General features: G+C 47.1%; 1 protein-coding gene and 1 long non-coding RNA gene across 4 annotated transcripts; one reads left to right on the top strand and one right to left on the bottom strand.

Annotated features, from left to right (window-relative positions):
* Window positions 1–2,922: 2,922 nt before the first annotated feature.
* On the bottom strand, window positions 2,923–25,664 carry disp1 (dispatched homolog 1 (Drosophila)). 3 transcript variants are annotated; one of them, XM_019896214.1, is made up of 12 exons: window positions 25,528–25,664; window positions 24,674–24,745; window positions 23,452–23,499; window positions 12,538–13,261; window positions 9,006–9,035; window positions 8,566–8,689; window positions 8,236–8,363; window positions 8,048–8,142; window positions 7,828–7,925; window positions 6,051–7,640; window positions 5,697–5,960; window positions 2,923–5,029 (listed from the first exon to the last, which is right to left on the bottom strand). In XM_019896214.1, exons 4-12 carry the CDS (start codon window positions 13,218–13,220, stop codon window positions 3,320–3,322), a joined length of 4,722 nt encoding a protein of 1,573 aa, XP_019751773.1. In that variant the 5' UTR covers window positions 13,221–13,261; window positions 23,452–23,499; window positions 24,674–24,745; window positions 25,528–25,664; the 3' UTR covers window positions 2,923–3,319. The 3 variants fall into 3 exon arrangements, with proteins under 3 accessions (XP_019751773.1, XP_019751772.1, XP_019751771.1); XM_019896213.1 differs by lacking the exon at window positions 23,452–23,499 and having other exon boundaries at window positions 12,538–13,259; XM_019896212.1 differs by lacking the exons at window positions 23,452–23,499; window positions 24,674–24,745; window positions 25,528–25,664 and adding an exon at window positions 15,154–15,399.
* Window positions 9,042–10,509, top strand: LOC109531754 (uncharacterized). Its single transcript, XR_002171242.1, has 2 exons — window positions 9,042–9,887; window positions 10,335–10,509. It is a non-coding gene; the product is annotated as an uncharacterized LOC109531754 (long non-coding RNA).
* Window positions 25,665–25,713: the final 49 nt, after the last annotated feature.

The raw sequence follows: 25,713 nt of genomic DNA on the forward strand, positions 1-25,713 counted from the left end.
GCAACAATAATTTTTTTTTCTCCAGATGAATCAATGGTTCTGTTATTGAGTTTGGTCAGGCCATGTGATCATTTTGTAAAATTTAGAAACCATTTTTGGATCCAGCCAATCCTCCATTTAGCATCTCCAGTTGGTCCTGAACACTGCTGCTCGCTTCTTGACTGGTACTCACTCGTAAGATGCCCATCTTTAAAATTGGGTCTGAAAACATATTTTTATTCTTTGGCTTTTGACTCAGCACGAGACTTGATATTTAGTTTGACTGTTTTTGTGCTTTCTGCTGTTGCCGATATTTAATATTTTATTGTTTGTTGTTGTATGAATTATTTTTACTTTAGTGTAGTACTTCAGAATGTTTCTGATTAGGTCATCTGGGCTGAAAGGGAGGTGAATAATTTTGAATTTTCTCCACTAGATGGGGGCAGCAAACTTGTTTTTACTTTATTTGACTACTTTAATACCTTGACTACTCATGAGTGATTTGGACCATCCCCGTACTTGGCTGATTTGTACTCGAACTACATTCCTTTTGAATGCAAATTGGGGCTGAAAACGATCGCGTTTCCCCGAGCGCCCAGGTTGGTTGAAGAGCGGTACTGCTGGGGTCATCGGGCTTCTTTGAATGGCCGAGTTAGTGAAAACAGGAAGCTACTGGAAGGGAGAACGCTTCCGTCCCGTTTCCACCGCTGCCTGCATCCTGTGGGCCTTTATCACCCAGCTTTCGAGAACGTGACATGGCAAATTTGTGCAGTGCGCTATTTCGAAAAGATCCCTCATCTGAAAACATATGAATCAGATTTGTGCCCAAAAAGAATTGAGAAAAAAAAAAGTTTTTTTAAAGTGCAAACTTGAACTACAACAATTGAGCAAACCAATCAAGAAAACCTTTCTGAAGTCCAAACAAACTATTTTTGGCCCACGTTGGCATCTCAAAGTGACAAATGCAAATATTTAAAGAAGAAAAAAAGCTCAGTTTTTTTGAGATTTTGTTGTTGTTGCATATCTAACAACCACCGCAGGGTATCAAAGGCCAAAAGATGATGTTGAAAAAGGACATCTGCCCTCGACTGAACAAGCATCCTGTTTCATCTCCGTCCTGACGGCCGTCTCCACCGAGATCTAATTTGAAAAGGTGAAGCAAATGTTTGCCGTGTCAACAAAGCCGGAATCGCCGAGACCTCTTCGTCGTTATTTTAAGCTTGTTGGAGTATACAACATGCTTGCGCAACCCCCCAATCCCGCATATCACAGGGAAATGTAATAAACCGCGCCCCTCCCCTCTCCACAGCTAATATTTGACCTCTGTTTAAATCAATATCGTAACAGAAATGCTTTGAGGTAAGCTGGCTCATCTGCAGTCTCTCAAAGGAGGGGAAATGCAGTCATGGCTGAGATGGAGGTCAACGAAACAGTCAAAATAAGTCAACACGTGATCCTCCAACGTGGGAGGTTCAAGCCGAGACCGGGTCGAATTCAGCCCGTTTGCTGCAGTCTGTGTACATATGGTGGAGGGGCGGCAACGCGAGGAAAAGTAACGCATTTCCACCGCAAGTGGTGACTAGGCGACTTGTCTCGGGTTCACTCATGCATTTTACACGGAAGCTGCCCCCGTTCTAAGATGCACTAGAACGTTCATCTTTGTCTACTTGGAGTTAAATGAGGTGCAAGCTTTGGTGAAGCTTTGGATTTTGGTTTAGAGGAAAAGTCTTACCTGGCTGACGGTTTCGGCTGTTGCTTCAATCTTCATCGGCGCCGTCAATACTTCCTGGCGACTGGGGTCTTGAAAACAGGTTGAGCGGGTTGGGAAACCTTCCAAATCGGACTCCCCCAACTTGGTCAAAGCTGAGAGAAAGAACATTAAACAGAATGCGAAGAACAAACAACACCGACATTGCAGTAGAACACAAAAACAAAAAGCAGAACAAGATAACAAGAAATCAGCCATGACGGACCACTGCCGAAGAAACAATCACATCATGGACCGGGACCGGGAAAACGGCAAAGTCATAACATCAGAAACCATGAAATTCAAAAGAGGGACAAAAGAGGCCATCAAAATGAGGAGGGGTAGAGATGGCACGGGGGGCTGAAGCACAGGCTTGACAGGGTCAGGGAGCCTTATTTTCTAAGTTTCCCAAACCGGTCAGATGTTTTTAAGACACGTCAACCGGGAAGCAGTGACAGCTCTGATGAAGGCTGAAGCGACAGCAGAAACTCACCCAGGCAAGATACAATACTTCACAATAATTTTCAATAATACTTGACAATAAATAAAGGACCATTGCCCGTTAGAAAGAAACCTTCACCCTAAGTGTGAAGACGCTGAAATAAAATGCAAAATTTGCCACGTCAAAGCAGGCTTTGAAAATGCACCGCCGCTTGAAGTACCACATCACGGGAAAGAACGTCAACACAGGGAGCTCTGATGTCGTGACAGCGCTTGAATATTAAAAGGACAGTAAAGCGAGCACGAAAGCGATCACAGGCAACCTAGTCAGCTCTCAGACTCCCAGAGTGGATCCACTGTATAAACATGGCGACAAATATACAATTCCCTCCACGTGCTTTTGGCGGGGGCGATAGCCGCCGGGGCATTTATTAGATAAGTGAAAGAGTGGGGCCTGTAAAGTGAAATGGCTTTCAGTCAACAGAACCTATTTGCTCAACTAGATTGACTTTATGACCCATAATAATGTTGGGATAATCTTGCGAGTGGCTGTGATAAAAATCTGATCTTGTGTAAATCAAAATAAAAGTCAACTGCAGCGTGACTTCGAAACCTGCCAATTATTTGAGGCCGGACACACAGCAGCGAAGGCGCCGCTATTTAGGAGCCAATGATGAGGAGATCCTTGTTTTTACAATCACACAATGGAACCTTGACGCATTTTGTGGTCTGTTTGATAAACAGGACAACAGCGATTAAGGGAGACATTTTAATTGGACAGACCGTAATCCACTGGAGACGTTCATTGCACATAAAAAAAAGTTGAAAAGCAATGTGTGTGTGTGTGTGTGTGTTTCTGTTTTTCGTTTTTTTTTTTAAAATGTAACATGACACGTATGTCACGGGTCATGTGATCACATTCAGTAGCAAATATGTGCGTTTTGTTCTGCCTGTGCAAATGCCTGCGGTATATTGGCGCATTGTTAAAAAAATAAAATAAAATAAGTGATAAGACTGTTTTCAAAAGAACAAAGTTTAGCCCTAAGCAGAAATAGAAACAATTTAGTGGGTCAGCGCTACTGTATAAAATCACACTGAGGCACTTAGCATCACACGATGACGAGTATTCGGCTCACGTTGCGGATCTTTGTCCTAACATAAGCTTTCAGAGGAGCGACTGCTGTTGACGATGATGGGTGGCACACTTGTTTCACTTTTCGGAACGTTGAACTCGGAGGCCGAGTTGCACTTCACCTTCAAGGCCCTGTTAAAACAGTCGAGTTTCTTTGGCGAGGCCGAAGTCCGCTCTCGTTTCGAGTTCTGCTTGCACTTTTTGACACATGGCTTCTGGGGGAGGGCGGCGCTCTCCTGCTGGCCAGGGATCTTACGCCAAACATCCTCCTGCGTTGCGGTTTCTGCGGTCACGCCGCACGGAGGGTGACGCCTCCCGTCTCGCGCATTCGGCCCTTGATGTCTGTCTGTTTGGCTTGAGTCCTGCGTGGCGGGGGACCGCGGAGTTTGTGTCACGGCTGGCGTGCTGAGAATTGGCCCGTGATCGGGCTCTTGTGCGTTAGGCTCGGAGCCTCGAAAAGAGCCATCTTTTTGGGCCGCGCGATGGCTGGAGGCTCTCTGGTCCGAAATGGCCTCCGGGCTCGCGGCGTGGATGCAATACTTGTGAAGATGGCAGCAGGGCGCGGGCGCTTGTCGGGGGTATACGACCCTTCCCGGGCCGCAGCGGTGCAAGTGGGGAGGCGGACAGGGGACGCAGTGCTTGCAGCGATTCCCGCGTGCGCACCCTGGGTCCGGTTTGCTCCGGTTTCCCGCAAGAGGGACAAGATGGGGGAGGGGATGCGAGTCTTGGGGAGGCCGAGGACAGGAACGGGGTGTCCACTGTGGAGGTGGTTCCCCACATGAGCAGTCTGTGTTCTGGGCGTACTGGCAGCGAGTGGGTGTGTTGAGCGCATCGACAAGGCCATTTTTAGGACTGCGTTTGCCAGCCTCCATGTGACTGTTGTACTGAGTGTGCGAATACTGGGAAGCGCGGCGGTGCGCGCGTACGCCGTTGGGACGCTGCGGACAAAGCTCTTGATCCTCTTGAGGTTTGTCTTCAGCTTTCTGACCTGAAGCCAGCGGCTCTAATTCGTAATGTTCCGCCTCTCCGTCCCCGCCGTCCAGCTGGTATTTGCCCAAACCAGAGCTCTGCCCTTTGGATGGAGCGCCTCCGGACGGGTCCTGAGAGAAAGCCTGACACAGCAGACTTTTGGGCAGCGGGATCTGGCCGCAGGTGCCCTGAGGGCCCAGACAGCGGCACATGCACTGAAAAAAGAAGGTGGCGAAGGCCCAGCTGACGCACATGATCAGCATCATGAAGGTGCCCAGCTGGGTGTAGGCTAACACCGTCGAGGGCATCATCATGGCCCCCGCGACAAAGGTGGTCAAGGCAGCCATAGCGATGGCTGACCCCATGCGGCCGAGGGAGAAAATCACTTTTCCCTCGCGGTCCGGCTCGGGAGCGAGCCTGTACGCCACGCCGTAGTGAACGGCAAAGTCCACGGACAGCCCGACTGCCACGGAAATGGTGACCGACTCCAAGACGTTCAGCTCCCAACCGAGAAGCACCAGGGAGCCCACGGTGACGAAAATGGTCCCGGCGATGGACAATATGGCGTACAGGCTGATGATGATGTTCCACGTGGTGAGGAGCATGACGCTGAAGGCGACAGCCACCGACAGCGCCATGGCAACCAGAGTGCCGTCCGACAGACTGTCCTGAAGATCGAAGAATTCCAGGTTGCTGACCAGCCAGCCGTGGCTGAGGCCTACCGGGGCGTGGCGCAGCTCCTCCGTTATCCAGGCGTCCACCTGGATGACCAACAGATAACGATGACATTCAGCGTTTTTCAACTGGACAGTGCCTACGACAATTACTGTAAATGGGATATAGCGGTGGTGTCGAACCTAAGGCCCCGGGCCAATTGCGGCCTGCCATCCATTTTACTGTGGCCCGCGGCGTGACAAAAAAATATATATATATATAATGACATAAAAAAATGATACAATACGATTCAATTTTCGAGGCAAAAATAGGTTCGTCCACTTTGTGCTCTATGGCTGAGTGATGAGGACGTCACATTAATGATCCTCAAGTACTGAAAAATGGTCACCTTACTACAGTTTTTGGGTTCTGAATGTGAAGTTGGGATTCGGCTGCTGTTAAGTGCAGAGCTGGATCTATTCTGTGAGATCGAGGGCTGTTGGCCACCCCAAAAAAAAAATCCACAACTGTTTGCTTCAACGCCTTCAATAGAAAGCTGCTGAAATAGACTAGACAACTACAGAAGGCTTCAAAAATGTGAAGAATTTTAAAGTGGCTCTATCATCCTTCAATTGTGACGGAGGCAACCCTCAAACGAAAAAGTTTGAACACCCCTGGGGCGGAGTGTCGAAGAGAGCAGAGGTCATTTCATTTGAGGAAATAGAAAAAAATACCAAAGATCATAAAACGAACGCCGCATTCACATGCTCTGACCTCACAATAGAACTGGTGCATCTTCTCATAGGCCAGCGTGAAAAGGAAGGTGCTCTTAAACTCCAAAACGATGGCCTTGATGGTGTCGTTGATGTCAAATCGAGGTCCGGGGGTCTTGCTGTCCAGGTGGTAGTTGGTACTACGATCGAGCTCCATGATGGCCCTCTTGATGCACAGCTCAAAGACTTCCTGCTTGTAGGGGAAGGTGGATTGACTGCAGCAGGGGTAGACGGATGCCTCCTCGCAGTCTTGGTTCTCCATCCACTGTTAAAAATAAGGTAGGACTTATGTACGTGTTTAAAAAAAAAAATGGATATAGACATTGCAATTTACTTCACCAGGAGTCAAACTGACCTGCTTGAATGTCTCGATGAAGCAGCTGGTGAAGTCCTGCTCGTCTGACTGAAAGACAAAACTCTGGTTTCGAAGCTTCTGGCAGAAATTGAGGATCCATAGCTGAGAGGCCGGACTGGCGATGTTGAAGCTGCTATCCAGCATCAACTTTCCCTTGTTTTTGGGGTTCAGGGGGTCACCGTTATCTACGGGCGTGACACCCCAGATGATGGTGATCGGCATGTGGAGGTCCTCTCCGTGATGCGCTCTCTCAAACATGAAGAGCTTCTTGTACTCGGCATCGTAGCGCTCGAAAGGGTGAGAGGAACGGAAGACCTGAAACTCAGCCAGCTCCAGCGAGGGAAGCTTCATCTTCGGGTTGACGCAAACGACGTACGCCCCGCCCACCGTCAGCGCAAGGAACCAGAAGAGCCAGAGGTAGCGCAGCTTGATGACGACGCAGGGCAGAACCTTCTCAAAGAAGATCCTCGAGGCTTCAGAGACACTAAACAAGCATTTGTGAGCCTTCCGGCAGAGACCCGCCGCGATCACCCGCAGGCCGTAGCCGCTTTGTTGGCGCTGGGGCTTGGAACAGGGCAACGCGCTCGGGAGGTAGCGCTCGTGCAACACCACCACCGCCGGCAGCCACGTCACCATGAGGACGTAGTTGACCAAGATGGCCGTTCCGGCGTAGATGCCGAAGCAGCGTATGGCCGTGATGTTGCTGACGTAGTTGGCGTAGAAAGCGGCGGCGGTGGTAAAGCTGGTGACGAACATGGACAAGGCGGCGTGCTGCAACGTCACGCTGACCGTTTCCGCCAGCTCGGCACGGGGCTTGTCAAATTTGGTGTAATTCCAGACGTCGCAAAGCACAAAGGCGTCGTCGGCGCCGATTCCCACCAGGATGATGAGGGCCGTGAGGTTCATGAAAGGGAAAAACTCAAAGTTGAAAACCAGGCGGTAGAGAAAATAAGACACAATGAGGGAACTGATGATGGCGATGATTGTCATGAGGGTGATGAAAACGGAGCGCGTGTACACGCACATGACCAGCAGGACGATCACGATGGCGATCGCCGGGTACACCGTGTCCGTTAGGAGGTAGTCCTGAAAGAGGTCGTGTTTAATGCCAAACTCGATCCCGGTGACTGTGGTCACGCCGTCCGAGGAGTTCCAGTTCTCAAAATTATCCAAGTAAATGTTCATCATGGACTCTCCCTTTTCTGTGGGCGAGAAGAGCATGCTGTACATGAGCACGGGTGGAGGAAACTCCAGGCTCTTGGGACTGAGGAAGTCCTTATCAACCAGGAAGTGCATCATCTGGTAGACGGCGTTGTACTTGGTGCACTTGCGGGGCACGTTGCCGCACTTGAGCTGATCCTTGCGCTTGAGGGCCATGTCCCAGCAATCGGGTCCCAGCGTGCCGTTGTGATAATACTTGGCGCACGAGCGCAAAATCTTCAGCGTGTGCGCCACGTCGCGCTCGGTAATCGTTTGGCAGGATGACCTGTTGGTGAGCGCCGCGATGTAGTTCCCGAGCGTCCAGCTGGGGCAGCACGAGGCATCGTTGGTGCGCTGGCAGAGGCTCCAGTAGTCACGGTGAGAGCGCACCTGCGGACAGACCAATTCAAAACAACACCTTCATTCAAAAAAATACAGAACTTTTTTTTTTTTTTTTTTACAATATTTTCTTTTGAAGCTCAGTTCAGTGAGCATCTAATGCAAAGGTGATTCAACTCTGGGCAGTGGCAATGACAACATGACCATGAAAGTGTCTGGTGCCGCTCCTCGTTCGTACCCGAGTGTTGTCCAGATTACACATGGATTTGATGGCCTGAATACTCCACAAATTCTTCCCCTCGGCAGATGAGAAAACCAGCCTGGAATAGCTGGAGCCTGCACGACGTATCAAGGAGAAGGACATCACATTCATCAAAGTGAGGCAAAACAGAACCTTTTTTTCCCAAAAATGAAATTCATCTTCGGGTGAGAATTGTTCCAGAAAATGGCACGTTTACCAGGCACATCGCAGAAGAACTCCTTCCTGAAGTCCCACTCTGCGTGCCGTTTTTCTCGATCAAAGTGGTCTTCGGGCCACTTAGGTTCCTGGTGACTTGAAAGCAATAGAAAATCAAGACGATGAGATCATTACATTATTAATAGATCCGATCATGACCTTGACAGAAAGGGCCGTGTTCACGCTTACTTTTTAGCCTGCTCGTCAGCGTATTTGAAGGGATAGTTGGCCAGTGTTGCTTTGTAGCCCGTGTTCTTCACCATGTTATTCCAGGTGACCAGGCGTTGACCGATGGCAGTTCCTCGAGGCTCGAAACCCTTTGAAGACATGCAAAACAACGATTTTGGCGGCAACTGCTAATCTGCATTTGCACAAAATAACAACTTTGGATAAACGGTCGCCGTATTATTTGCCAGCGGATACCGTCCACGTCAGCGTTTCGACCGTTCATTCTTCACCGTTCTTCGTCCATCACTGAGACTTGTATTTACCTAAACATCTTAAAAATGAATTACTCACCAAAAGAGGGTCAGAGAAATCGGGGAGGTCAGGAACCAGAACGCCCACCAGGGCGCACACCACAATGAGCACCGTGCACACACCGAGCACCACCACCGGCCAATCCGCTATTAGCTCAGAATAGCTGAAAACGCAAGGAGGAGACTCGAAATGGCTTCGAGATGACAAGGTTCGCCGCTGTCCAACATCCCCCGACAAAAATCGGATCAATTATAAACATGGACGCATACTGTATTGAATTAGCGCTAGCATGCAACTGAGAAATGATGAGATGCAGTCTGCTGGTTTACTCAGGCCAGGTACAGACAGACGTTTGCAACTCCCACAAGATCACTCATGACTCACTGCTGAGGTATGACAGCAGTGATGGATGGAGGATGGGAATAATGGGAGGGGAGGGCAGGGGAGGGCGGGTAAGACTTGGTTTTGGCAGTCCTTACCTTTTGGGGAATCGAAAGGGCCATGCGGGGCTGAAAAAGAAAATGAGACAGATAAATAACGTTTACATTTTGATGTCAAAGCAGTGGCCAATCCCAAACATATTTTGCAAGGCTTTGGAGGAGGCGAGAACGATTAATTTACGACGCCACGAGACCTTTGGCTCCCAATGTGAGCAACAGCACATACAGCGCGGTACGCAGTGTGCGGTGGAAAAGCATAAAAAACGATTGGTTCTGACAGCAGAGTTTCAAAATCCCTTTGAAATGTTAAAAAAATATATATACATGTGTAATTGAACACTTTCTCCTCCACATGGAGCTCTATAGAAACACTGTTTGCATTTATTTTCAGGAGCCATAATGTTGCTTCACTTTTGGAATGTACCCATGGCTACTTGTCGTGAGCTCAAGGAACTCATTTGCGTCAATGTCTGGGGAAAAAAACACACACACACACACACACACACACACACACACGATCCACATTTTAAATGTCAAATGCATTACTGGCTATGTTAAAATGATAACGCCATGACTGAGGGGCTTCGATTTTAAACTTTGTGCAAATGTCAGGTGGGCCAGTGGCCAAAAACTGGCATTTCGAGGCCATTCACTGCAGATACATTCCTTTTTTGAAAGGGGCGTGGGGGTGCTTACTCTTGCGTCTGTCTTTTTTTTCTTTTGTCTGTGTAACATTCACTGTTTTTCTATTTACCTGTGGGAGTCTTTCTGGATCACTGGGCTAATTAATAAGGTAAACACAGGCCACTGGCCACTCACTCAACGCTGTGCTGACAGAGCAAAGGAAAAAAAAAAAAATGCCGGGGGTTGTCAAGCATGTGTGAGAGGATGGCGATGTGTGTTAGCCTTCCTGCATCACAAGTGGGTTCACCTAATCGCAATGATCATGACAATTTGTGTCGTTAAACCCTTTGATAGAGATTCAAAACATATTCTAGACCCGCTAAAACAAACAATGATTGCAGATATAAAAAGATAGTTTGTTGAAGATGAAATCAGATGTTCCTTGTTTGGGTTGTGCCAAAGACGCTCCAATCGTAGAGTGGGAAAGAAAGCACTTCGTCATCACAGCTTTCCTTTCTAAATATGGCTGAGTTGACAATGGTGACTAATCACGAGCGGCCGTGAAAGGCAACGAACAATCAGTGAACAAGTGAAAACCAATTCAGTACTTCATCAATCATTTTCTTCGACAATTTAGAAAGCGCTTATTTCTGATCTTATATAACGCGTGCATGGACACAAGTCTGTGTGTCTCGGGGCTGAAGTTAAAGGTTCAGACGTTGCGGAATGTCCGCTGTCAGACAGGTGGGCAAATATTCCGTAAAACGGGGCTTCAAATCGAAGCAATTAGTGTCAGCAGTAAGGCTTCCCTCACCCTGATGTGCGTCTTGCTGGAACGCGTCACATGATTAGCTTTCGAGCAAGCCACCAAATGGGCGGACGTGCGCCCATTTCAAAATGTCATTACAAGAGCAGGCGGAAAAAACATGGCCCGCTGCCAGGCAAGTCATACAACTGTGCCAACGGTTTGAAAGCCAGTCGAAAAATTATTTCATTACTCAACTGCGACAATTTCATATTTGTTTTTGCTACAAAATGTTTTTGAGACCACTTTTTTTTTTTGGTATCAGAGGCGCCCAAGGCGGGGGGAGTGACGCAATTGCATGAGCCCACGGCTGCTGGAGGGGCCCCATGAAAATATTGTTGACAATTTGCGGCTCTGTCATGTTCAGCGTTATCACTTAACGTTGCTCCACCTTTTCCTTCAATCACACACGCCGTGTTCTTCTCTCTCTCTGTAAGCCCCCCATGACAGACAGCAGATGGGACAAAACCCGTAAAGATAGTCATCTCTGAGTAAACACCTGTCCATGAAGGCAGGATCAAAGAGGGACATACTGTCAACATTCTTATTTCTCAGCAGCGTGCCAGCACATTTTTTTTTTTTTTTTTTAAAAGGCTTGCTGCTTCTGGCTGCTTAAGGAGATCACTGCATTTTCTAGGTAATCCGTACAGTGACACGCTGCAATTCTTGCGAAAAAAAAAAAGTGCTATTCTCGAGAAACGACAATACTTTGATGAGATTTAAGAAAAAATATTTTGAACGTTTACTATGAGACTTTTTTTTAATATACTTTTTTTTTTTTAACTTGTACTGGTGGTGCTGCTGGAAGATTTTCCTGAAGGAAAGCAAAATCATTTTTACATTGTTACTTTTGAACCAGTGTGCTCGACCGCCGAGCGCTAATATTTTTCCGAGGTAGACTTGCCTCACCTGTACAACTCTACATAGGACAAAAAATATATATATATATATATGCGAGAGACTGAAGGAAAAGGAAGACACCTGTTTAGGTAAGTAAGCAATCGGTTCAACATGAAAGAGTCCAAAGACCACATCTGCTCCCCATTTACAAGAGGAATGAGAAATGGGGCTAAGGGGGTGGTAGCGGTGCGTTTAAGGAGGTCAAAGGAGTATATGAAAGGGGAGAAAGAAAAAAGAGGAAAACATGGAATAAATGTATGGAGGGATGATCCACGGATGCCTTCAAGTTGAATGCCTTACTCTGCCCACTCGGGATCGAAGGTGTGCTAGCGACGACACACATCCCATCTTTCGGCAGTACCGAAAAAAGTTGTTTTTCCAGAGTTGTACGTATGTGGAGGGACCGGAGGACATCCTATTAAACTCGAGTGAAGAAAATTCCATGTTGAGAAGTGGGAGGGAATCATCATAAATAAATAACGCGCAGATAAAAACAAGCACACATGTAAATAATTACTTGTACAAAATTTCCTCCAACTCCCTCCCCATGTTTGCAGCATTGGTAAATATACTGTAGGATGATGCAAATAATTATGCACGCCATTAAATGGTCCCAGTTCCAGATGCGGTGATGGGCTGCGGTTTTAGAGGAAAAGTCAACTCCCTTCTCACTAAATATGGATCACTCGGAAAAGCAGAAAGCTTTGCCAACAAATGGCTTTCATACTAGCGTGCCGCTTTGACAGGCAAATGCTTGGTTGCGAGAGACCTCAAGAGCGTTCAAATGGTTCCGAGTTAAAAGTTGTTGGCTGCGCAGAGGGCTACCTTCGGTCACGGGATCAACTTTTATTGAACAGACTAAAACGAAACCTTACTGAAAAGAAATATGAACATGATGGAAAAAACAATTCTGTCAACTTCAAAAAACAATGCAAAATGCCATCTTTCCAAAAATGTCTTTGCACTTATGCCACAAAGAGCTGGATACTATTTTCTTGACATTAGGTTTGTTTATGTTTGGGTGTCAGATTCTGTGTTGCCAAAATTGTCAGGATGAGGTTAGGAAAAGAAGGGGGAGGCATTTCTCAGCATCCTTTCGCTGTCGTCACAATGACCACATGTGGCTGCTTTTGCACGGACATGATAGAATTGTTCAAGTGACGGCGTTTCCCGTCATGTACAGTTAAAAGACTGCTACATTAAAAAAAAAAAAAACACATGCACACACAGCACGACACATACCTAATCCCAGTCGGATGTGTTGAACTCTGGAGGTGCTCCTGCCAGGGCTGGTGACTGTGATGGAGTAGATGATGCGGGGTGGTCGGGTGTGTAAGATGGGGCCGCGGGTGTGAGTAATTGCAGGCGGGTGGACAACAAGAGCAGGTCAGAGGGCTCCTGGAGTGAGGAGCCAAGCCGGGCCCGTGGCCCATGCCTGCAATCTGGAGGGGAGGGCACTCCTGCTGACCGCACGGGCAGCAAAAGGAGTGGAAGTGACACTGCTGGCAGCAGGGCGCTGCGGGCTGCAGACAAGGGGAGGGCGGCGATGGAGCGGATGAAAGCTGGCGTTTGGCTAGCGTTTGCGAGTCCGTGACGGCGGGGGAAGGTGCGGCGGCGGCGGTCGGGCGGGGGAGCGTCCGAAGGCTTCCGTTCTGTTTGACAACTCCGCCGTTTTGGCTCGGTCTGTTTGTTCTCTGGACGTGTGATCTTGGCTTCTTTTGCGGCTGTCTACGTGCCGCATTCCTAAGTGAGGTTTCTTCGTGTGCCTCTGCTGAAAGGTCATCGCCCTTCGAAGCGGCCGCGTGAGGCTCCTGGAAACTGCTGTCCTGTGTGCCGTTGTTTGAAGGTGCGTTCCCGCCGGTGCCAAGAGGATGCCCTTCACCGCTGGGGGCCGGATGGTCATCGACCGCGTCGCTTAGGGCCATCGTCCTCTCCGGAGTGGCCTGGCCGGTATCCTGTCACTCCTCTGGGGTGAATTTAAAAAAACAGAAGACATCATAGATTGCGTTGGTTTGCCAAGTATAAACATGTTTTAGCCTTCCATAATCCATAAAATAATGAAGAATGTGTAAACTCTCCACTGGTTTTTAACGGTGAGTCATTTTCCAAGACACAAGGCGTGCGTTCACTGCAACTTCCTTTGGAATGACAACAGGGCCAACAAATTAGCTCATTTTCAGGACTGTACAATTTAGCGGGCCGGAAGAAAAGAAATTAGAATCTTGGCGGCAATTTTAGCATGTGGGCGAGCCGGTGCCTGGGGGGGGGGGGGCGCGCGGGCGGGGATCGGACGGGCATGCCTGTGGTTTTGGGCGGTATGCCCGATACAGTTCAAACTGGGTTGCATTTAAAAAGTGGCCGAGGCTTGCGGAACTGAGCACAACACACACACATGGAACACTAAAAGTACGAGTGCAACGTGATGCCGTCAAGTGACACAAATTGCCTTTGACCAGGGGTCCACAAACCTTTTCACGCAAGGGCCAAATAACCCTTCTCTGACAGTGGCCGACTTCGGTTTGTAACAAAAAGTATGACGATTGCAGGAGGTGTCTCGACGTCAACATTTATTGTTTTCCGCACATAACCAGAAAGTTACAATTATTGACGTTTGAGGTTGAAAATTAATTTTGCTCAAGTATGTTCGGAAGAGACATGACCAAATTCTTGGACGTCATTTGAGATATTTGTAATGCCTTTCAGTATCACCTACAGCGATGGGGATGAGGCAAAGATTTGTTATTTCTTTTTCCCTGACGCATCAGAAAGGCAGGCCAAGACATTTGGCCCGATTCCCATAAGTAAGTGGTTAGGAATGACGCAGCAGATGACGAAGAATCTTTTGGACAAGGTCTCATGAGAGGGGTTCTGACGAGTGGGGGTGTGAGTGATTGAGACACCTCGGGCGACAGCGAGCTGCAGTTGAGGCACCTGGCATCCCTTTCATTTAGGCTAATGTGCCGTAATTACGAGGCCTCAGTCAGGAGACGGTTAATCCACTCGGTTCACATCAACATGCAGCACACTCCCCGCCCAGTTACCTACAGCTTGACTTACTATTCTTTGACATGTTTCTAGTTGTCAGGACAGACTAGGCGTATATTTGACCCCGCAAGGGTCGTTTTTTTTTTTTGTTTTTTTTTACAAGCTGGGCTGTTTAAAATCTGGGCAACAGCACTGACAGTTTTGGCTTGTCCCATCAGAGGAAAAAGAGACAAACACACCCTGGCAAAATGCTCTTGATTTTCCAACACAAGTAGGCTACTGCCAAAAAAAAAAAACTCAAATTGCTGCCCTGCCACTAAGACGGACACACAAACACCACGTATAAACTTTTTTTTTTTTGTAATTAACAAGGCAAAATCACTAGGTTGCTCACAAAACTAGTACTTGCACAAAAGGCGAGTGCGCACTTTTGGATTTGTGACGTCTTGGTGACAATTATTTTGAATGTCTCCGGAAAAGAAAGTTTCGTGAGGGTGGCTTTCTGACTACTTAATCGCAACAAATTAATCAAATGAAAGCTTCCAAGCGAGTTTCTAAAACCATTTCACTTGAAGCGGTGCGCCTGGCTCATGCTTACTTCCTGTTTCCACAAAGCCAGATAATTCACTGCAAAGCCAGACATTGCACGCGCTTCTTTTTATTTAGGGAAAAAGACAACACTTGAGCAACCTAGCGATGAAGCAACGCTGCAATCCCCAAAGTGCCCCCCACACACGAGACCGACACAGCGAAGGGCATCATCGACGTCATCGTGCCTGCGCAGCTTCGGCGCACGTTCGCGGTTCCTTTGGGAAATCGCACCGGCTCAAGACGCGAAAATGAAACGCACGCCACTAAAGCTTCACAACCTACCGTGTGCGGTGGGTTTGTCCCAACGCTTCGTCCTTGCAACACGCGGCGCCTAATCGGAGACGCCCCCCACCCCACAAAAACAACAAAAAAAGTCTTCCCGTGCAGCGCAAATAGCCGCAGACCGAAAAAACAACGAAAGCCAGGAAAGACAGAAGCATGTCAGACCAGCGTAGGGCGGTGTGTCCGCACACCACCTTTTCCTCCGGAGAAGAGTGAGGCAAGGCTGGCAGGAGGCGGTGGGCTGGGACTGCCTGGAGCGCAACTCACTGATAGGACCACCGTCGTCTCGCCTTTAACCCGCTCACTGCCACGCAAGTCATTCCCGAATAATCGGGGGTGCTCATCTTTTGCACACCGACAGCCAGAAAAAGAAAAAACATCATCTTCTTCGATCAGGGCTGGGGAATTCATTTTGCAAAGGGGCCACATGAGAAACTGGGACGCTTGCCAAGCTAACATGCTATCTTCAACTTTGTTCAATATTATTTTTCATGTACTCGGAAACAAACACATTGTCTTGTTTCAATAAAGCGCTACGCGTGTAGACATGGCATGTAGTGTTAAAATAGAAATGTTAAATGTAATTCAAAAGGGGCCATTAAAATTTCATCTGTAAAAAAAAAAAAAAATACATCAATGAGTTGTGGGGGGGGGGGCATGCATGACGTCAGACATCAAATAAAAAAAGAATCCTTATATTTCACCTCCACCAGTCTTGCACTTTGCTAAAAGAAACCTGATGGACCATGTAAAGAAATTTTGTTGGTAAAAATATCTCCTCGGCAGGGGACGAGTTTTATCACCGAGTATGCTCGGAAGGCAGAGAGGGCCGTACCTGGCTTGGATTGCAGCCGTCCGCCAGGATTAACACACAGTTCATATAGCAAACCGTAATCATCTGCAGTCGTGCGGCACGCTGACGCATCTGGCCTCCAGGCCAGTCAAAGCCCAACAAGTCATTTCGTGCTTTGTGATCATCTCTAATAATCACACTGATACCAAATGCACTGATGCATGCTGACGCCTTTACCTTTTCCCCTTGCCTTGAGTGTCACATGTGGCAGTATAATGCCAGTGGGGAGGGGCGGGGCGGTTGGCCTGCATGGAGCCAAAAACTGCAAACCACATCAAAGGCCATAATGTGCTTGGAAGGACAGAGGCCCAACAGGAAAACCCACAAGCCCTCGAGACGACAACAACTGCACACAACTCGTCAAAGTGACGGTTGGTGTCATGCATGACTATGAGAGCGTTCCGATTATTAGGGGCAAAATATAAACGCAACTTGCCGATATTGAGCACAGGCCGAAGTCAAAATGTTTTCGTCCCGGCCTTTGCCCGCTTCCAGCATTATACACTGTAGCATGCAAGATGAGTGTCTCGTTTTAATATGCATTTTTGAGCATGGAAAATAAATCAGTCTACTTCAAGGACCGGCTTCAAGCCGCCTCCCGATACGCTGGAAATAAAGTCGTTCTGATGGATGGCACTGGTATTTATGGAGAGAGATGCTATTTCATGCAGATTCCACCACTGAAGTGGTTCTCTGCCTGTGGATAAATCACTACTTTTGCAACGTAAAAAATGGGCACCAGATCTTTGGCAAGATCGACTCCACGGCTGGCTTCCAACCGGCCTTCTTGTCATACGCAAAACAATACCAAAAGAACTGATCTTTTCTGTCTCTTTCTGAGTCGCTCGCAGGGCAACGTTTGCCGCTGCGCGTCAAATGTTGAAATAACGTCGGACCTTTGAACATACTGAGCATTGGGACTGAACTGAAAGCAACTTTTTAAAGTTATATTTCGCTTGGCGTGCTGATATAGTGCACGTTGGAAAGAGTCAGACGTGATGCAGATGGCCGATCCGTCTGGTTCTTATCATTATGCAACATAGTGAGAAAAGCACGCGACAGACCAGAATAAAAGCCGTTGGCTAGACTTGAAGAGACTGGCAGAAAAGTGGAGCGGCACTTCTAGTCAACATTCTTCTCTGATGTGTTGACTGGCACCTCAAAGGTGAGGATGACATCACATGCACGTGTTCACTCATCAGTTGGCAGGTGCAAAAGCCACGGGCGAGATGCCCCCATTTGCTATGATTTCAAGACCAACGGCATTGCAAATCAAAGCAACCGCTAACTTAATATCGACATGAAAGGTTAAGCGATTTGTACAGTGGGTATAAAAAGTCTACACCCCCCCATTCAAAAATCCATGGATTTCTTATTCTATAAAATTATACTTACAATGGTACAGAATGGCCCTTCTATGTCATTGTCATTTCTCAAAATCAATACTTGCGTCTTTCGCCGTGCCGCCCCTCTGCCCTCCCCAGAGGCCTGAAGCACTCGCTTGTCTGGGAAACGACACGGTTCAATCAGAAATCCTCTTTCTGTTGGCTTTGAGAAGGAGACGACTGTGGGAGGGACTGACCCGAAAGCAGACGGCGAAAGAGAGGCGGTATGCAAACAGACGGTCCTTATCAAATGGAAGAAAGGAAGCGGCATTGCAAATGAGGGGGGGTCCTCGCAAATCAAAGAGCAAAGCTGGAAAGGAGATCTTCATTTCCTTCAACAGTCTTGGGGTTTGATCAAACTACAAACGCAGACAAACAGGGCGACGGGGGGAAGATTGGGGAGTCTTTTCTTCGGGCCACTCAGACGACCGTTTGCCTGAACGTGAACGGTGCATCGCCACACAGCGCTGAGGCAGTTGGCCAAATAACTCGCTAACAGTGGCGAAGATCGGTAAACGGGACAACCGACAATGCGGTACAATGGCTGAGCGGCGACTTGGCATTCTGGCCAGAGATTCATTTTCATTTTCCATCATATTTTGGTTCCACTTCTACTCATACCAATAACGGAAATGTTTTGTCATAATACAACTTCATGACCAAGATTGAATCAAGCAAAAAAAAAAAAAAAACACGAACTGAAGCACAAACACATCCGTTTGAGAGTAAATGAGGAGTACAAAAACAGTCAAGTCTTTCATTTCCAAAGCATATGAGCGCATGATGTCCAAAAACACCAATTTCAAAGACGATCTTGACTCACTTTCCTCTGCAGGCAAAACGGTGCGAAAACCCGAAAGATCACATCCGCGTGTGAAATTTCTCCGAAGGCCTCTGAGGGCGGGGGGACTGTGATGGACAATTTTTGGGTGGTTGAAAATCTTGGGGAGGTACGAGATCACATCCTGCTGTCATAAAACTTTCGGATGTCTGACACACTCCAACATAAGCGGAAATACGCAAAGCTTTTTCTTCACCAATCGTCATGCGCCGTCTGAGGATCTGCCCATGATTGACTTCATCATGGACAGGTGATCTTTTTTGCTTTGACTTCGCAGGATGTTGATGGCGCGCTCGTCCCCTCACTTTTCGCTCGGGACTGTTTGACATCAAGGGCTGCGAAAACTGCAGATGCAAGCGGGCACGTCGTCTATTCTGTCGAGCTATGCTGAGGATACCTCCGTTTTGATGTCCGAAGCAGAATACTGAGCACGATACGACGTTGTGAGAGCACAGCCTTTGGCGCGTCGCCAGTGTCTGAAACAAATCTGACTTCATCGAGTGTCATCTTGCGCCGTTGAGGGGCCCTCCAAGGTTTTGGGCGGGTTGCGCAGTTGGCTCCACATAAATGGACGTATGCGCCAAGCGTTCGTACAATCTGAATCCACTCTCTTGTCATGCTAAAATTTCCCGCCTTTAAAATGATTACGTGCAAAAGCAAAGTGGAAGACTCGGCACGAGAGTGCAACACAATGTAAGAAAGTTAAGACTTTTCTTTCTGTAGCACTTTTTCAAAACACAAGAGTGACCAAGCGCTGCCCAGACGTATGCAAAACGGCGACAGGTTAAATTAGCCAAAGGAGACAAGATTGTGAACATGGCACCTAATGAATTCGAATCAAACAATTGGCCAAGAAAAGAGGTCAACAGAAAAGGCTTGACGATACGCAGTCACGGATTATGGAAAAAGAGTCCGACGAGGCTGCTGCTCGGAATGTAAATGCGCGCTCACTCTTTGATTTACCGTTTGGGGGGGATAGAAGACCAACATTTGAGGAGGTCATGTAAAGAAATGAGGAATGACAATGACGTAGCTGGGGAAAGTTCACGCAGTGTTTCGCAAGTCATCAAGAAGATCTTGGACTTGAAGGAATTTTACAACTCCCGCTGTAGTTCAAATTCTTTTTCAAATGTTATTATTTGTTTCAAATCCTGAATTGTCCTGGCCCCACTTTAGCTCTCGGAGCTCCTCCGCACCCAAACTCTGACATCTGCTGACATTTTTGCCCGAGTAAAATTGGTGACGTCATTTCAATGCGTGTCGTAAATTCAACATTGTTCTTCCCCAAATGTGGTTGAATTCGCTCTGGCTAAAGCTGACTTTGTTAGTTGTCGTATGTATGTACTTCCATATTTACCTACAGTGTAAAAGTGCTGTCAAAGAAGATGGGGGGGGGGGGGGGCTCAGTTAATGGTCTGGCATTAATCGTAGGAGTCCGTAAAAATAAGAGGGAAATTAGTCGTGACAGCCTTACGGAATGACATCATGATTTGGGTCTTCGAACCTCCCCTGAAAGGAATAATAACGGGAAGGAGCGGCGCTGCACAGCAAGATCTGCAGTTTTGAGGTTGGTGCTGTTCCAATTTGGAATTGAAAAGCTGGCAGTCGAGCGGAGCTGAGGTGCAAGAAGAGCTGCTATACAACGCAGCATTGTGTGCGGCTGCTTTCAACTTTTTTTTTTTTTTAATCACATGACTTTGTGGTTTTTAAATCAAAGATTTGTTGGACATTTCAAGGGCACCTGTGCTGTGTCATTTCCGCAGTGGGCAGATGGCCGCCGTGTTAAGTCATTGCCAAGAAAGTGAACGCTTACTCTTGGGATCATTTTTGCCTTGATGAATTCCTGGCGCAAATGTTTCTCGATGCCGCTAACTCGTCATCATCATCCCAGGACCCAAAAATGCAAAGTTTTAGGGGGACACGATGGAGATGCTCCGTTTCAAACTGAGAAGAGCCCATCTTTCGGCCCCGACCCGACGGCAGCTTTGCAAGTGCTCTGGTCAAAGTCTCTTTCAAACCCTCCGAGATGGTCATTGTTGTGGGGACCGATAAATATTTACTCTTCCCAGCTTGGCAGGGAAATGAGTGGGAGGGGAAAGGGGGCTATTGTGCCAAAAGGGGGTCAGAGACGCTGACAAGCCAGCGGGGTCTTTCCTTCCCCACTGGCATTTAAAAGTCCAATACGCTCCTGGCCCAATACAAGAACATACCGCACTGTCCTCCAGAAAACATCAAAAAGAGGGGGGGGGGGGGCAAGCCTTGCGAAAGGAGAAAAGAGACTGTTCCCTTTTGAGTGTTGTTTGCTTGACAGACCACCAGCGGAAATCAGAAGACAATAGCTCAAAAGGACTCCCCAAACTAGACAATGCAGACTAAAATGAAAAAAAAAAGGGCAAGTCTTCTGATTATGACTGAAGCTGAACTTCGAGGAGAACCAACAAGTGAAGAAGAGCGCTCGGGGGGAGCACAATTTGGCCTTTCAGTGTCCTGAGCTTCGTGACACAAGACAGATAACATCAAGTAGTGCACTGAAGAAGAAAATGCTTCCTGCTCCCAAAGCGTCACTGCAAGAAACAGAACGTCAACAACAGATCAACTTAAAAGCCGACGACATTGTCATCGAGCCATGGCGGCTGAAATGTTTCATGAAGCAAATACGGGAGATTGTCAACATTGCCGGCGGCAATTCCAGACAGAAAAGAGTTGCATAAACATCCCCCAAACCATTCATTAGTCGAATAAAGCCTGGTTGAGACCCTCGAGGCCTGCGAAGACGCTCCGACAGTCATTTCCGGGTCCACGTGTTCCAAGTGAAAAAGGTCGTGTGTTGCGTGACGATATGGCAGCTCGCCGCAGTGGCGGTCAAGCCTCGTCGTGATGGAGGCTTCCCGCGCATGAGACAGTCAACACAGCTGCTGAACAGAGAGCTGGCGGGGATCACTCGCTGCCGGATAATCCGGACTGGATCACGCCGTTTGAGTCAACAAGCTTAAGGACATACAGATGGAAATCCACGTTTGTCTTCTTTGTCGACCAGCCTCGCTATGAAGATCTATCGATCGGAAACTTTGTCTGGGTCCTTCTAAATAACAAGAAATCAAGACATGGAGCGGTGCCTCACTTCTATTAACCGGGGGACCAGATGAGCAGAGTGACAGCAAACCCGGACGGGAGAAAACAGACAACCAATCATCCGTGAATGAGATCGGCTGATCCCAAATTTCCATTCCTTTATTGCAGAAAAATAGGATTTGGTTTCAAATTGACAATGCAGAAAATACATCATCTTACTGCACACTATGTTTCAGTGAACTGGTTTGCTCTGATGTTAGTCAATCCTTCAAGTCTATTAGGTACACATGACGATTTCCTGACCGCGCACTGATGCCCATTGATTCCGTCTTTCGACAGACGCCTCAATAACGAGCTGTGTTAGAAAAAAAAATGTCTTCTGCCTTTTCTTTTATAATCAACTGCAGGCGCACAATTGGTAAAATATGGATTCTTCGAGAATTCAAACCCATAGAAATGGTTCTGTGAGGGCAGCGAGGGGGGTAAACGCCGATACTTGCTCAGTGACCCGCAGCTGTAACGAGGGGAAAAGCAAACATCCTCAACTTTTCCTCGGGGCTTGTCTGAACGGGACACGGAAAAGCGCTTTTCTTTCAATCGTATGTGTGTTTTCATCCACCGGTTTATTTTTAAACTATATTCTTTTGGTCAGTCGTGCTGTGGAACATGCAGGTGCTGTTTTGCCAAGTTCAAACATGCAACAATGTGGAGGGTTTTTTGTCTTTTTGAAAGTTTCCTCTGTGGTGTCCCCACATGATATCCTGATTTCCTGACGTCAGCGAGTGCAAAAACGGGCATAAAATAAATGCTCAGGCAGATGTAGAAGTTGATGTATTAACCAGGACTAGAGCTGCTAAAAGTGCAAAAAAAAAAAAAAAAAAATGTCCATTTGGCAGTGCAATTTTGGAGCTACCAGAGATCTAGATAACAGACTTAAAAAAAAAAAAGGATTTAGTAATACAATTTTTGATAAATCGACATCCCTCGTTTTCAGATGGTTATTGGGGTAAATGTATCAGATTATTTTTTATTTATTTATTTATTTTTTTAATTCTGCCATATGTTGCTCTTCATTGTTAAAACAAGTGCAAACGCTTTTAACCTTCAAAACCATTGCGGAGAGCCCAGGATACAATTCTGTGGCTCTCCTCCCAAACTTCAGTCGTTCGTTTAACGATACTTGCCAAATTCCTCGCTTTCCACAATTCGCATTGAGCTTCTGGAGACACAAACAATCTGTTGATTCAGTGGTGGAATTCTGTCCCTTAAGCCCGTTATTTGCTTGAGCAGTAATGACACAAGGAGAGGAATTTGAGAAATGTCCGCGGATAGCACACTCATTTCCTTCAGACAGACGAGGTGGCAACAAAGTCGACTTCTGAGTGGCGCATTTCCCAGCGAATAGATCAACGTAACGCGCGACACATTCGGATCGCGCCTTTCCGTGTCATCGCGGGCGCCGCAGCCGGCGGCGTTTGATGATTTGATAGATCGGCGGAGAGCACAAAGGAACTGGTGCCGCCACCCAAGAGACTTGTCAGAGTGTCGAGTTATAAAATAAGGCAATCTGACTTTGAAATTTCCCAAAGAAGGAGGGAGCTTTTCCTGACAAAATGGAAGAGGCACAGTGGAAGAAAACAAACGAATGCGCGTCGGGCGGACCGACTCCCAAGACGGAGCAGAATCATCGGAATGTCTTTGAAAGCTGACCTTTCACATCCTTGCTGTCTCTTCTGACGATTGCTTTGCGTGGAGTTTGTTCTCGCATAGTTGGCTTTGACATTTAGGTTTTATTGGTGGGTTTTTTGTTTTTTTTTTTGGGTCAGGGATGGATATCATTCCAAACTATGCGCTTGCCTTTGAACCGAATACAGTTGAAACTCGTTACAACGTACCTTGAGGGGCATAAGGAATCTGGACGCTATTACGGCAGTTCGTCGTAACCATTTCCAATTAAATGGCCAACGTAGAATACGATGTGAACATTTGTCAATGTAAAAACATGAACAATTTTGGACAATTATTAGCCCTTACAGCGCAGATCAATTCATGATTAGTATTTGTCATGAACTGAATATGAACATTCAAATCAGTCCTTCTACTCCTCTACCAAAGTCTACTTTTAGAACAACGCAGTGTGTTCTCACCTTTGGTCGAGTACACGTGAGCCCTTCCGGCGGCTTGACTTGCCTCACCTTCATCAGTTGTGATTTCCGTTTGTGAGAGCAAAGGAGAGTGGAAGTGAGCAGGTTGATTCACAAGATCTTTCTTTGCTTGTTTAGCTCTTCAGATAAATCCCCAAAGACATGGCCCGCTCCCCCCCCCCCCCACAGAGAGCAGCCTCATTAGGATGTGTTGTACAAACACTGGAATGTTGACTGGCTGAGGGTGCAATAAGGGCCTTTCCTCCCAGGGACACATGTTTCTGGCTGCGGACTGACCCTGACGTTCTGTAGCTTGTCAAATTGCATTTGGCTCATTTGCCACCACACTCGACCGTTCTGCACTCCGGAACCAAAACAAATGTACCCTGTCTGAGGCATGTGTGGCTAAAACTTTAAATTGTTTTCAAGTAATGTTAGCTTCTTGAAAAGTTGATCTTCGGTCAAAAAAGGTTGGGCAACCCCCTGCCTAAGAGGATCGCCAAGGCGATTACGCAAGACGAAAATGTTGAAATCTTGAGTTCTGGATAAGTTTCATCACTGGTGAAAGTAAAATGTTTATCTCAGACACATCTAAAACAACATCACCGACAACCAGCCAACCTGTCCACACCGAAACAGTCATACGGCGTCCAACTTTCAAGTCTCAACGGAAATTAGGCACGCTGGTGCCACGCGGCCCATTGCCTCAGTTGTTTTTTGTTTTTTTTAGGTCAACATCAAAGCACAATGCAGTTTGAATTCTAGACAGCAGCTGGGAGGATCAGTTCAGCCATTGCGCCATAATGAGCAGGACAAGGCCAAAGTAGTGCGAGATTCACAAAGAAAACAAATACAACCACTTTTTGCTCAATGTTGATTACCGGACAGGGCACGATAATTATGGTGGACAAAAAAAAAAAAAAAGTTTGTAGCGTCACTGAACTGGAGGTACCCACAATAATACTTGACCATTGCAGTTGCATGAAATGATCAGCGAGTATTACTCATTCAAGTTTTCAAACTGGTTTGATGGTGATATAAATAAACAGTACCGCTGTTGTGGCACAACACCGCCCCCAAGTGGCTATTTTGTCCAATATTGTCGGCATCTGGTTAAATGCGTTCACATCAAAAATACGAACATAGTGAGATGCGGGATGTGGCTATACGAGCTGTGCATGTGTGACACCGTAGAGGGGATAACAATTATTTTGGAAATACTTACAGCGAGCACACTGGATGAACTTTCCGTCCCAGTCTTTTCTTCTTGACCGCAACCTCATGGACAATCTGGTCGCTTCCAAAAGATGGAGCGAAAAAGACCCGTTCACACTGAGCTTTGCATTTTGCAATTGTGTTTCTTAAAAGATTATCAGAGGTTCAGAAGGCGCTGGTCACGTTCATATGATGTTGAGAAGCTCGAAGAAGAGGATTAGCACGCTAATGCTTGTGAGAAAACAATCGAACAACGTAACATGTCACGGATTTCAGTCGTCAATCGAATTATCGGTCGATTGACGAGGATTTTAATATTAAACTCGCAATTAATTGTGTCTGTTCAAAATGAACAACATTTGCCTCCCAATTTTGATATCTTCCCACTCTCACGTGAGTGGTCAGAAGTTATTTAAAACAGTAATTAATCAGTGTCATTCGGCACCGCTGTAAACAACACTCTGGGACAGGGTCGAATAAATGTGTGCCAAAATGAGTAGAAGTTCTTCTACTCATGTCACATTTTTAGGACGACACAGTTGTGAACATATAGAGGCTAATATACACATTTGGCGACTGTTTCATGACGGTGGCCACGGATGACGTCTAGATTTCAAGTTACGGGCTTGATTGTAAATCACAGCTGGTTCTAATGCTGCGTTTAAAACGCTGGTTCTTCGGGCTAATCTGGACCACCGTGCGAGCCACTTCATTCTTCATTAAATGGTCCGAAGCAATCACGAAAGCTTTCGCTCATTATGCTAGCTTTTGAGCAGCATTAGCTTAGTGAAGCGGACAGCGCTGACCAAACAGCTGGCTGAACGGTCGGTCATGTGTGCTTTAACAGCCAAGGGGTGTACTCACATTCATGAAGGCAAATCACGCCGGGCTCCTGAGAGTGATGGGCAAACGGGACCCCGTCCTCCAGGAAAGTTGTTGCCGGATGGAACCACTGAGGTACAGCGTTCCAGTCTCCAGGCATCACACCACGATGGGGTGGGCTGGCCTGGCAGCTGCGGACTCTTTGATTGCACCATAGATGTGTTTTTC

This window comes from Hippocampus comes, unplaced genomic scaffold (genome assembly GCF_001891065.2).
Source record: "Hippocampus comes isolate QL1 unplaced genomic scaffold, H_comes_QL1_v1.1 scaffold170, whole genome shotgun sequence".
In the NCBI taxonomy this organism is placed as follows: domain Eukaryota; kingdom Metazoa; phylum Chordata; class Actinopteri; order Syngnathiformes; family Syngnathidae; genus Hippocampus; species Hippocampus comes.

Coding starts and splice junctions, on each gene's coding strand:
- disp1 (XM_019896213.1), bottom strand. CDS start 13,220: ATGGCCCTAAGCGACGCGGTCGATGACCATCCGGCCCCCAGCGGTGAA. Junction 8,364..8,565: donor ATTTCTCTGACCCTCTTTTG/GTGAGTAATTCA, acceptor ATGTCTTCAAAG/GGTTTCGAGCCTCGAGGAAC. Junction 7,926..8,047: donor GTTCTTCTGCGATGTGCCTG/GTAAACGTGCCA, acceptor TACGTCGTGCAG/GCTCCAGCTATTCCAGGCTG.